This window comes from Silurus aristotelis (genome assembly GCF_946808225.1).
Source record: "Silurus aristotelis genome assembly, chromosome: 4".
In the NCBI taxonomy this organism is placed as follows: Eukaryota; Metazoa; Chordata; class Actinopteri; order Siluriformes; family Siluridae; genus Silurus; species Silurus aristotelis.
This window is the reverse complement of record NC_139577.1, coordinates 11,554,353-11,566,573: the sequence shown is the minus strand read 5'-3', so window position 1 is coordinate 11,566,573 and position 12,221 is coordinate 11,554,353. Positions and strand designations below refer to the sequence as shown.

Below are 12,221 nucleotides of genomic sequence, written 5' to 3'. Positions count from 1 at the left end.
ATAACTATTGAGGCCAGTTTGGTTGGAAGAGTAATTAGGGAGAGAACGGTGAAGGAGAGATGATCAATTGTATTTTAGGTTGTATGCTTTTTTTGGTCTACTTTCTAGTTTTACTGAGTAGCAAAGTAGCAACTTTTACTCTCTACTCAACTACATTTATGATTCAATACATGCACTTTTTACTCTACTATATTTTGATGGACAATGACCATTAACAATTACATTTTGCACCTCTGTTGAAAATGTCATTAAGACTCAACACTCCCCTGCCCACATCTGCTGCCAGTGAGCGACTTTTTAGCACCACCGGTCTTATTTTCAGTCCAAAAAGAGCTTGAATAAATTCCAAACACTTTAAGAACCAACTTTGGTTAAATAAAAAAGAAACATTGAAAATTAGAGATTTTAAAGTGAATCAATCAATCAGCTCTGAATATTTGGATTTACTTTATCTAAAAATATTAACTTTCATTATATTTGTCAGTTGAATACTAACAAATATACTAGTAAATACTGGTACATTTATTTGTTATTTAAAGATCCCTTTTTGAAAGGTTGCTTTACTACTTGTCTACTTGTTTATGTTTTGACCGAATTGTTAGGTTTTTGTTACATTCTGGCATGCCGAAGAGTGTGTTGTGTTGTGTTGTGTTGATCTTGGTTAATGCAGTGTTGAGGTGAACATTTTGATTTGTATTTTAGGAAATAAAACCTCACAAATCTTGTTTTCTTGGTGTTAAAGACTGGTGCATATTTGAGCCTACGTTCAATATGAGTCAAATGCAAATGCAAGTACTGTTCAAATCAGATACGCTAATACTTTTACTCAAGTCATATAGGAATTTGCAACCCAGCCATTAGGGAGGCACAAGCCAGTGCACTTTTAGTGCCGGTCCCAAGCCAGGATAAATGGGGAGGGTTGTGCTAGGAAGGGCATCCAGCATAAAACATGTGCCAAATCGAATATGCGGGTCACGATTATCATACCAGATCGGTCGAGGCCCGGGTTAACAACGACCCCCACAGGTATCGTTAGCCAACAGGGTACCGGTGGAAATTGGGCTACTTTTTGCCGAAGGATGAGAAGGAGAGGGAAAAGACGTCTACAGAGACGGCAGGGAAAGGAGAAGTGTAGGAGAGTGGAGGTTCGGGTTGGTACTTTAAATGTTGGCACTATGACTGGTAAAGGGAGAGAGATAGCTGATATGATGAAGAGGAGAAAGGTAGATATGTTGTGTGTTCAGGAGACCAAGTGGAAAGGGAGTAAGGCCAGGAACATTGGAGGTGGGTTTAAACTGTTCTGTTGCGGTGTGGATGGAAAGAGAAATGGTGTAGGGGTAGAGGGAAGAGTACAGTAAGAGTGCAGTGGAGGTGAAGAGAGTTTCTGATAGGGTGATGAACGTGAAGCTGGAAGTTGAAGGGATGATGATAAATGTCATCAGTGCCTATGCTCCTCAAGTCGGCTGTGAGATGGAGAAGAAATAAAAATTCTGGAGTGAATTAGATGAAGTGGTAGATGGTGTACCTAGAAATGAACGATTGGTGATTGGTGCAGACTTTAATGGGCATGTAGGTGAAGGGAACAGAGGGGATGAGGAGGTTATGGGTAGGTACGGCCTAAAGGAGAGGAATGTGGAAGGGCAGATGGTGGTAGATTTTGCTAAAAGGATGGAAATGGCATTGGTGAACACCTATTTTAAGAAGAAGGAGGATCATAGCGTGACGTATAAGAGTGGAGGAAGGTGCACACAGGTGGATTATGTTCTATGTAGGAGATGCAACCTGAAGGAGATTGGAGACTGTAAAGTGTTGGCAGGGGACAGTGTAGCTAGACAGCATCGGATGGTGGTCTGTAGGATGGTTTTGGCGGTGAAGAAGAAGAGGAGGAGAATGAGGACTGACGGAAGAATAAGATGGTGGAAACTGAAGGAGGAAGAGTGTAGTGTGAGGTTCAGGGAAGAGGTCAGACAGGGGCTCGGTGGTGTTGAAGAGGTGTTGGATGATTGGGAAACTACTGCAGGAGTGATGAGAGAGGCAGCTAGGAAAGTACTTGGTGTGACATCTGGAAATAGAAAGGAAGACAAAGAGACATGGTGGTGGAAAGAGGAAGTGCAGGAGAGCATAAGGAGAAAGAGGTTAACAAAACAGAAGTGGGATCAACAGGGTGATGAGAAAATTAGGCAGGAGTACAAGGAGATGCGGCAGCAGGTAAAGAGGGATGTGGCGAAAGCCAAGGAAAAGGCATACGAGGAGCTGTATGAGAGGTTAAACACTAAGGAAGGAGAAAAGGATTTGTACCGATTGGCCAGGCAGAGAGACCGAGCTGGGAAGGATGTGTTGCAAGTTAGGGCAATAAAGGATGAAGATGGAAATGTGTTGACTAGTGAGGAGAGTGTGTTGAGAAGATGGAGGGAGTATTTTGAGCAGCTGATGAACCAGGAAAATGAGAGAGAGAGGAGGTTGGATGATGTGGAGTTAGTAATGCAGTGGATAGGATTAGTAAGGAGGAAGTAAGAGCAGCGATTAAAAGGATGAAGAGTGGAAAGTCTGTTGGACCAGATGACATACCGGTAGAAGCATGGAGGTGTTTAGGAGAGATGGCAGTGGAGTTTTTAACCAGATTGTTTAACAAGATTTTGGAAGGTGAGAGGATGCCTAAGGAATGGAGGAGTGTGCTGGTACCGATCTTTAAGAATAAGGGAGATGTGCAGACCTGCAGTAACTACAGGGGAATTAATTTGATCAGTCACACCATGAAGTTATGGAAAAGAGTAGTGGAAGCCAGGCTGAGAGAAGAGGTGACCATCTGTGAGCAACAGTATGGTTTCATGCTGAGGAAGAGCACCACAGATGCCTTATTTGCTTTGAGGATGTTGATGGATAAGTATAGAGAAGGACAGAAGGAATTGCATTGTGTATTTGTGGATTTAGAGAAAGCATACGACAGAGTGCCAAGAGAGGAGTTGTGGTATTGTATGAGGAAGTCAGGTGTGTCAGAGAAGTATGTGAGGGTGGTGCAGGACATGTATGAGGACAGTTTAACAGCAGTGAAGTGTGCAGTTGGAACGACGGACTGGTTCAAGGTGAAGGTTGGATTGCATCAAGGATCGGCTCTGAGACCTTTCCTGTTTGCAGTGGTGATGGAAAGGTTGACGGACGAGGTCAGACAGGAGTCTCCCTGGACTATGATGTTTGCAGATGATATTGTGATTTGTGGTGAGAGTAGGGAGCAGGTTGAGAAGAGCCTGGAGAGGTGGAGATATGCGCTGGAGAGAAGGGGAATGAAAGTCAGTAGGATTACATGTGTGTGAAGGAGAGGGAGGGCAGTGGAGTGGTGCGGTTGCAGGGAGAAGAGGTGGAGAAGGTGGATGACTTCAGGTACCTGGGGTCAACAGTGCAAAGTAATGGAGAGTGTGTTAGGGAAGTGAAGAAAAGAGTGCAGGCATGGTGGGGTGGGTGGAGAAGAGTGACAGGAGTGATTTGTGAGAGTAGAGTATCTGCAAGAATGAAAGGGAAAGTTTATAGGACTGTGGTGAGACCTGCGATGTTGTATGGATTAGAGACAGTGGCATTGAGTAAAAGACAGGAGGCGGAGCTGGAGGTAGCAGAGCTGAAGATGTTGAGGTTTTCGTTGGGAGTGACGAGGATGGACAAGATTAAAAATGAGTTTATTAGAGGGACAGCGCATGTTGGACGTTTTGGAGACAAGGTGAGGGAGGCGAGATTGAGATGGTTTGGACATGTGCAGAGGAGGGACATGATATATGTTATATTTGACATGTTATATTGGTAGGAGAATGCTGAGGATGGAGCCACCAGGAAGGAGGAAAAGAGGAAGGCCAAGGATGAGGTTCATAGATGTGGTGAGGGAAGACATGCAGGTAGTTGGTGTGAAAGAGGCAGATGTAAAGGTTAGGGTGGTATAGAAACGGATGATCTGCTGTGACCCCTAATGGGAGCAGCCGAAAGAAGAAGAAGAATATAGGAATTTGCAACTATTCAATTGTAATTGTGTAAGTTTTGCAGCAAGATATTTATACTCAAATATGATTTTCAGGTACTCTTTACACCTCTGTGTAAATGCTGATGTTCAAGCATTTTTTATACAATAAACAGGTCTGTAAAAAACACCAGGTTATGTAAAGCTTGACTTACTTGAATGCTGAAGAAGGTACTTAAAAAAATACTTGACAGTAGATCCACAACAAACCAGAACCAAACTAAAATAAAGCTGGCTCTGTCCATTAATTAAATCAATGAAATGCGGGATTTACTAAAAGTGGAGCAAATGCCAAAAATTACACAGTAAAATTTTATTGACAGTGGATGTGTGTTCCTGTTTCATCCTTGATGACAACATAAGACTTTAAGTCAAATCAAGTCAAGAAGATTTTATTGTCATTTTAACCATATATAGCTGATGTAGTACACAGTGAAATGAAACAACGTTCCTCCTGATGTTACATACAACAACAATCACCGAAAACAGAAAACACAGGGCTATGGACTAGTAAGTGTCCTCGCCACATAAAGTGCATTGTGTGCAACCTGGTGTGAACAGTGCAACGACAACACAAGACAGCGCAAGACAATACAGGACTGTGCAAGACAAATACACAAAACACAAAATACAAAATAGCTCCGCCAGTAAACCTGTTGTAAAGAGACAGTAGCAAAAATGTAAACAAAATGTTGTGCAAAAGAGCAATAGCAGCATGTAATACGAGTGGTACTGAAGACATGGGTGTGCGAAGTGAGTACGAGTGTGTGTTGAGTCCGGGTTGTAAAGATCAGTCACACAGTTGTGTGTGTGTGTGTGTGTGTGTGTGTGTGTGTGTGTGTGTGTGTGTGTGTGTGTGTGTGTGTGTGAGTTTAGTTTACTTCTGTGTTGAGAAGCCTGATGGCTTGAGGGAAGAAACTGTTGCACAGTCTGGATGTGGTGGCCCAAATGCTTCGGAACCGCTTCCCTGATGGCAGGAGGGTGAAGAGTGTGTGTGATAGGTGTGTGAATTTGTCCACAATGCTGTTGGCTTTGCGGATGCAGCATGTGGTGTAAATGTCCATGATAGAGTGGAGTGAGACTCTGATGATCTTCTCAGCTGTCCTCACTATCCTCTGCAGGGTCTTGTGATCTGAGACGGTGCAGTTCCCAAACCAGGCAGTGATGCAGCTGCTCAAGATGCTCTCAATGGTCCCTCTGTAAAAGGTGGTCAGGATAGGGGGAGGGAGATAGGCTTTCCTCAGCCTTCTCAGGAAGTAGAAACACTGCTGGGCTTTCTTGGTGATGGAGCTGTTGTTGAGTGATCAAGTGAGGTTATTCGCCAGATGAACACCAAGGAATCAAAATCAAATCAATCAAATAAAATTTTATTCATCACATACACATACATACAGGGTACGACATGCAGTGAAATGCTTTATACGACGGTCCGGCAAGAGGGGAATCCAGTGCTTAGTGTGGTGCTGCTGGAGATGCTGTTTCCGATCCGGACTCCCAGTCAGGAAGTCCAGGATCCAGTTACAGAGGGAGGTGTTCAGGCCCAGTAGGCTCAGCTTCTCAATCAGGTGCTGAGGGATGATTGTGTTAAATGCTGAGCTGAAGTCTATTAACAGCATTTGTACATAAGAGTCCTTGTTGTCTAGGTGAGTGAGGGCCAGAGGGTCGTAGAGGTGCATGGGGTCCAGTGCGTGTGGAAGCTGGGTCTTGACGTGCCTCATGACGAGCATCTCGAAGCACTTAATCACGATGGGTGCGCGCGTGATGGGCGATAGTCATTGAGGCAGGAGACAGTAGAATTCTTCGGCACGGGAACGATGGTCGTCGACTTGAGGCACGTAGGAACAATGGCGCTGCTCAGGGAGATGTTGAAGATGTCGGTGAAGACATCCATTAGCTGTTGTGCACATTCCCTAAGCACTCTGCCAGGAATGTTGTCTGGTCCAGCAGACTTCTGTGGGTTAGCTCTGCATAGAGTTTTCCTCACTTCAGCTGTGGTTAGACAGACTTATACACTTTAAAGCCTAATAAGAAACTATGTCATATTTTCAACAACATAAACAGTGCTCTCTATTTTATATTAAATTATTAAGTAATTATTTACAATCAAAATCATAGGCAAAATCTTTTTCTAACTACTGTAATAGTTAAACCTTCAATTCCTGGGTGCATAAGACTTCTTCTTAATGGCCTGGAGAAGTTCTTGATCAGGGATGTGCAAACAGACAGAACAGCACAAAGTAAACAGTCATTAATCCGCAGGCTAACATACAGACCTCCTTCTCCATTTCTAAAAACAAGCTCATGATAACCTTATACAGCTTCTTTACACAGGCTGTCTGCTGTCTGAAGAGCAGATTCTAGTCTCCTATGTTATCAATCTTTACTAGGTTCCTCTACAATGCTGTGCGATGCATTAGCACTGATGAGGAGGTAATGATGAGATCCGAATAGACTGTACACTGAGAATGAACCCAATATGGGTAGGGCTTATGATATCAGTCTCACAGACACACAGGCCTATACACACATTATCACATGACTGTGCAATGGAATGCGATCCAGAAGATACGCTCACGCATAGTTCCCTGATTCTTTGGCCGTCACACTTCCATCTCCTAAGTGTAATAAAGACTCCATGACCAAAGAGTTTGACAAGGGCCTGGAAGAAGATCTGAGTGTGAGTCAACCCTTGAGTGAGACCAAGTTTGTGTGTGTGACTGTGATCTACAGAATTCCTAGAAGAATGACTGTGACCATTTTTGATTTCAGTCAGACTTGCCATGCCAACACAAAGCAAGATGCTTATTAGGAAGCATAGACAGTATTTGATGTCCAGTTATGGAGATGGCAGATCTTCTAAAGCATTCTGTGAAACGATGCTTTTATCCCATGTGCTCAACATTTCTGGGTTCATTAGAGCCTGGTTATTAGACTGCATGTCCAATAGCTTTGGCACAAAGTAACCGTAGCACGATTCGGGAGGTGATTTGATTTCAATGATTACACACATTCTGAGGGAGTTTTTCTCTGCCAGGTTGCTGAACGTGCGGGTCAGGAGGCGGTCAGTGAAGTGCAGTGAGGATACAGAAAACAGGGTACAGTAAGGCCCAATAGGACATTTCATGAGCCGTCTCTTTGAGTCGTAACACAGACAAAAACTAGGAAGATGAATGACAATGTGTTTAGTCAGACCATTACTACATCCAAACCCAGAATCACTACACATGCTTAGGCTGCTTAATCTACAGGATGATATACACACTGAGTCAGTAGATACAGAGCTCTTGGTGCTTCCATACGTTTCCATTTCTCCATGGAATGCAAATTACTTTTAACTGGTTTTCGGTGAACACTGTTATTGCAGTTACCCTCCAGCTCTGTTAGTCAGACATCGGTATCAGGTTTTCTTGACAGACTTGTTCAAGTCTCTCAATTCACAGATGGCAAAGGGTGCCAATAGTTAACAAAGTTTGGGCCCTGCAGTTAGCACATTGTGAGCTGAAACACTGGCCTACATGTTTTTAAAGTGCTGGGAGGAGGAAAAGCCTGCTTGTAGATCTTTAGTCTCTACACAAAATGCTCGGTAATGTGAGGGTCTCACAGGAGGCTTTTACTGGCTGCCCCAAGGCTCAAAGGCTTCTGCTAAAACTATCAGAGAGAATGCTGACACAGGCCAGCCTGCTAAACGGCGAGCCATAAATATGAAATCAACAACAGCAACTGAACTCCTCATCCTCCCCACAAACTGAACACACACACACACACACACACACACACACACACACACACACACACACACACACACACATTCAAACATGCTGCACAGACAGAAACTCGGTAGCTTCAATTACAGCAATTAAATTTACATTCACTGTAACTCACTTTCAGTAACTACTTTATCCTTGTCAGGATTGCTGTAATTTCATGAAAGTATGCGTGATAAATATCCACCACATGTGACAGGCCATATATGGTTTTATTTGAACACATTAACAGCATACTTGTACACTCCAGTACACTCCTCCATGTAGCACAATACCAGCTCCTATGTATTATCATATGTACTTTATATTCACATTAAAGGTTTTTAAAAAGGCTCTAAAGATTAAGATGGACATCGCAAAACATTACATACAAGTATTTCTACTGGTTTTAAGAGAAAGGTTTTTCCTTTGAAGTAAAGGTAAGCCTCTGGGTTACTGATCGGAAGGTCAGGGGTTCAAACCACAGTATCGCCAAGCTGCTAATCTTGGACCCTCGAGCAAGGCTCTTTTGCCTCGGCGCTCCAGGGGTGCTGTATCATGGCTAAGAATTACTCTGTGCTGTAAGGTACATGTGACAAATATAAAATGCCTTTCTTTCTTTCTTTCTTTCTTTTTTTCTTTTTTTCTTTTTAATTAAAGAAAATTAATTGTTTATTATATATATTATTTGCTATTGGATACATCACTAATTTCTTTTATTTTTTATGAAATGGTTACAACTATTATAAAAAGAATTGCTCTCTGGAAAGCCAAGCTCAAACAATGCAAATTACTTAGCTACATCCTCCGTTATAGAATATATAATTATATAAATATAATAATATATTCTATAACGGAGGATGTAGCTTAGTGGTTATGGCTATGGGGTCCTGCTCTGAAGGTTGATTGTTCAAGACCCAGTATCAGCAAGCTCCAACGCTTGGGCCCTTCAGCAAGGCCCTTAATCCTCTGTGGTCTAGGGGGGCTTTATAATGGCTGACTCTGCCCTCTGACCCCAGCTTCCTAACATCGCTGGGATATGTGAAGGAAGAATGCCACTGTGCTGTAATGTACATGTGACAAGTAAAAAGCCCCTTTATCCCCTTTATATTTGGAGCTAAACACTAGGTACATACACCTCATAACGTGTTGCATTTCTAGGGCTATCTACACTATACACTGATGGTGAACATCAACAATCTAGTAACAGAAAACATCGCTGGAAAACTAGGAAAATGCAGGAGCTACACGGGAAAGCTCATTTGGGGACAACCAAAGTGGTTTAATAACTCAACATTTTAAATCTAGCTATGATCTAATTGTAGTAAAATGCTCAGAAAAAGCAATGCATTTTCAATTCAAAACAGTCGATTCAATTTTATGGGAGGTTTAAATTCTATTAAATCAGTAAAAAAAAATCCACAAAAGTGTTCATGCTTTAGTTTGTATCAGTGGTGGATAAATTAGCTCATTCTACTACTTCTTGAGTAAAAGTTAAAATCATGTGTTTATATTTTACTTCAGTAAAAGTAACCCTTTTATATACTTACTTGAGTAACCAAAGTATTTGCTTTCGAATGGTCTTAAGTATTCAGAACAAAATTGCTGACCTATGAGAACCTGGTTTTTTTTCTGAAATGTAGTGGAGTAAAAATTTTCCCAAAATATGAAAAGTACAGATTCTTAAAGTTTACTCATTTACAGATAGAAAAAGTACAAATACTTGGCTAGTGGCCACTTTTAATGTAATGAGCACTGAGCACTAACAAGGTTTGTCAATGGAAATTTGTTCAAGTTTTGTCATTTATGTTTTGGTTACCTACATACTAAAGCTTTAAGACTTAAACATTTACAGTGTTATTGTATGTGTGCAGCCAAAAACAGGACTGGTGTGAATAATTTGTTAAAAAAAATAACCTGATCCTTGTGCTGACCTATGTTTTTACATGCTTGTTAATGGGGACTAAAGATCCAATATGTCTAGTGTTTTGGAAATATACTATATCATCCAAACACTGCAAAATATGACATTAGCATGACATGTTCTTATTATAAATCGACATGAATAAAACCAAATAGAATATCAATAAATTTTAGCAGACAATTTTGCTCATTTAAAGCATTTCTTTCTAGACAAATGACACCATTTTTTGCCAGTAGTTTATATTCAACATGTACTATATGGACTAAAGTTTGTGGACAACTGACCAAAAGATTTGCATGTGCTTTTTGAACCCATTCCATATTTAGTCCCCATAAGCTCCACTCTTCTAGGAAGATGGTTCACTGTGCTTGTCCTTATTTAGATGCAAGGGCTTTAGTAAAGTCAGGTACTCATGTAAGTGAGGTGAGGAGTCCTGGGGTGCAGTTAGAGTTCAAATTCATCACAAAGGTGTTCAGTAGGGTTGAGGTCAGAGCTCTATAGCAGGCTACTCAAGATCTTCCACTCCAACCCATGTAAATTATATCTTTATGGAGCTGGCTTTGTGCACAGGGGTATTGTCATGCTGGAACATGTTTGGGTCTACTAAATTAAATAAAGGAAAGATGCTACTGCATCCTAAGATGTCTTATACAATTGTGTGCCTTCAACTTTGTGGTAACAGTCTGGGGGGAAACATATATGGCTGGAAAAGTAAATACCTTGGTCCATATTGTGTATTTTCCTTTTTTGGAATTTATTTTTCATGAATCATTTAGTATCAGACATAGGGACCTTTCACTGATGCAAATGATTATGTTTTGCTTTTTTTTCCACAGAAAGTTCCTAAAAGCCTTGACAACTCAAATGTTCCATTACAATTTTTTAAACATTTATAAATAACAATCCCTGTGCTAATAAGAATAAAAAAAAAAAAAAAAACTATTTAATTGCTAACATTTGCATAGATCATGGATTATTCCCTGTCATCTTTAAGAGTTGACGAGCTACTAAATATAACCTTGATCTTGAAGCAATTTAGCTATTTTATACCTTATAAATAATTTTGTAATAATATCTGAAACCCTAGACTGTTGCTTCATTATGGTATGGTCAAAGAGCACTCCTCCCAGATAAACACCTCGGGAGGATACTGCCACATTTTTAACACTTGGCCTAAGGTACTCTGTTTGCAATAAAATGATTGTTTGAACAGTGCCATTCGAGCAGCCGCTAAATCAAATGACCGCCGAGCACCCAAGACTAAAACTGGCTTTCATTATAACTTAATGGTCTGTTTTCACGCCATTCACATTCACTTTGGGCCTTATTGGATCCAGCTGAGGTTAATCATCCCACCATGAAACCTTCATGGCCAGATCACAGATGAGCCATGCCACCATACCAGACACTGTGGCATCACTCATGCATGCCTGCATAACAATGAGTGAGTATGTATGTGTGTGTTTCTTAACACAGCACTAAAATTACGGCACTTGAGTAATGCAAAGCTTTTATATGGTTAGAGGGTTTTTTTCTTGCCTTGATGCATTTGTTTCCATTTAGTTAAGCAAATATTTTCTCCACTGCCTGTGTGCTTCAACATCTCCATGCTGTTTATGTTCAATCATGCAAGAGATAATCATCAAAGAAGCTGGGCCTGAATCTCAACACATACTTATATGGGTAAGTAACTTGGCTCGCTTTATTCTCCCAAGCTCTCTTATCAGACTTATCTAAAGATGGGTTTTACTGTGAGAAATCCTTGCATTATTAAGAAAAAAATATTCGATATTCATTTGCTAGTGCCCTACATACTAGCAAAACATAGGAAGCTAAGAATAAAACCTGTGAAACAAAGGGAAGAAAATAATCAATTTCTGTTGCTTGTTAAAGATATTTCCGCTGATATGTATGAGGTTGATCACAGTCTCCTAAAAGACCTCTAAGGTCTCTAAGGAGGATCAAAACCATGCTACATTCCAGTCTACACTGAGGTCAAGATATGATCTGAAGATGTATGAAGATCAGATATTTTCCTTTAGAAAATATACACCGTTGACAATTTGTCTCTTGAAGATAGTACTAGACATCAAAGGAAGATCTTGTATGACATGTTTATACATTTTTATAATGCCGTATACACTAGGTGCAGGGTTTTATTTGGTAAAATACTTTCAACTATCTTTATTAAAAGTGTAGCTATGACACATGACCGTATTTGTGCACAAAGCTAGCTCTATGAAGATATAGTTTACAGGGGTTGGAGTGGAAGATCTTGAGTGGCCTGCTAAAGAGCACTGATCTCAATCCTATTAAACACCTTTGGGTTAATGTGAATGCTGGCTGCACCCCAGGCTCCTCACTTCAACTACACCTAGTCTGAATAAGCACAAATCTCCACAAGCACACTCCAAAATCTAGTGAAACATCTTCTCTGAAGAGTGGATGTTATTATACTAGCAAATAGAGAATAAATGCAGAATGTTTAAAAAGCACATACAGGTCTTGTGGTCAGGTGTCCTTTTTGTCCATTTTTGTCCATGTAATATATATC

At 40.8% G+C, this 12,221-nt stretch overlaps 1 protein-coding gene across 1 annotated transcript; it reads left to right on the top strand.

The window, feature by feature from the left end:
- The first annotated feature begins 1,358 nt into the window (after window positions 1–1,358).
- Window positions 1,359–3,335, top strand: LOC310725266 (uncharacterized protein). The gene is made up of 2 exons (XM_083540093.1): window positions 1,359–2,672; window positions 2,729–3,335. The coding sequence occupies exon 1, from the start codon at window positions 1,603–1,605 to the stop codon at window positions 2,512–2,514; it is 912 nt and encodes a 303-aa protein (XP_083396219.1). The 5' UTR covers window positions 1,359–1,602; the 3' UTR covers window positions 2,515–2,672; window positions 2,729–3,335.
- The last annotated feature ends 8,886 nt before the right edge of the window (window positions 3,336–12,221 follow it).

What these genes read in the sequence shown, in the direction of transcription:
- LOC310725266 (XM_083540093.1), top strand. Translation starts at nt 1,603, where the DNA reads ATGGGTAGGTACGGCCTAAAGGAGAGGAATGTGGAAGGGCAGATGGTG.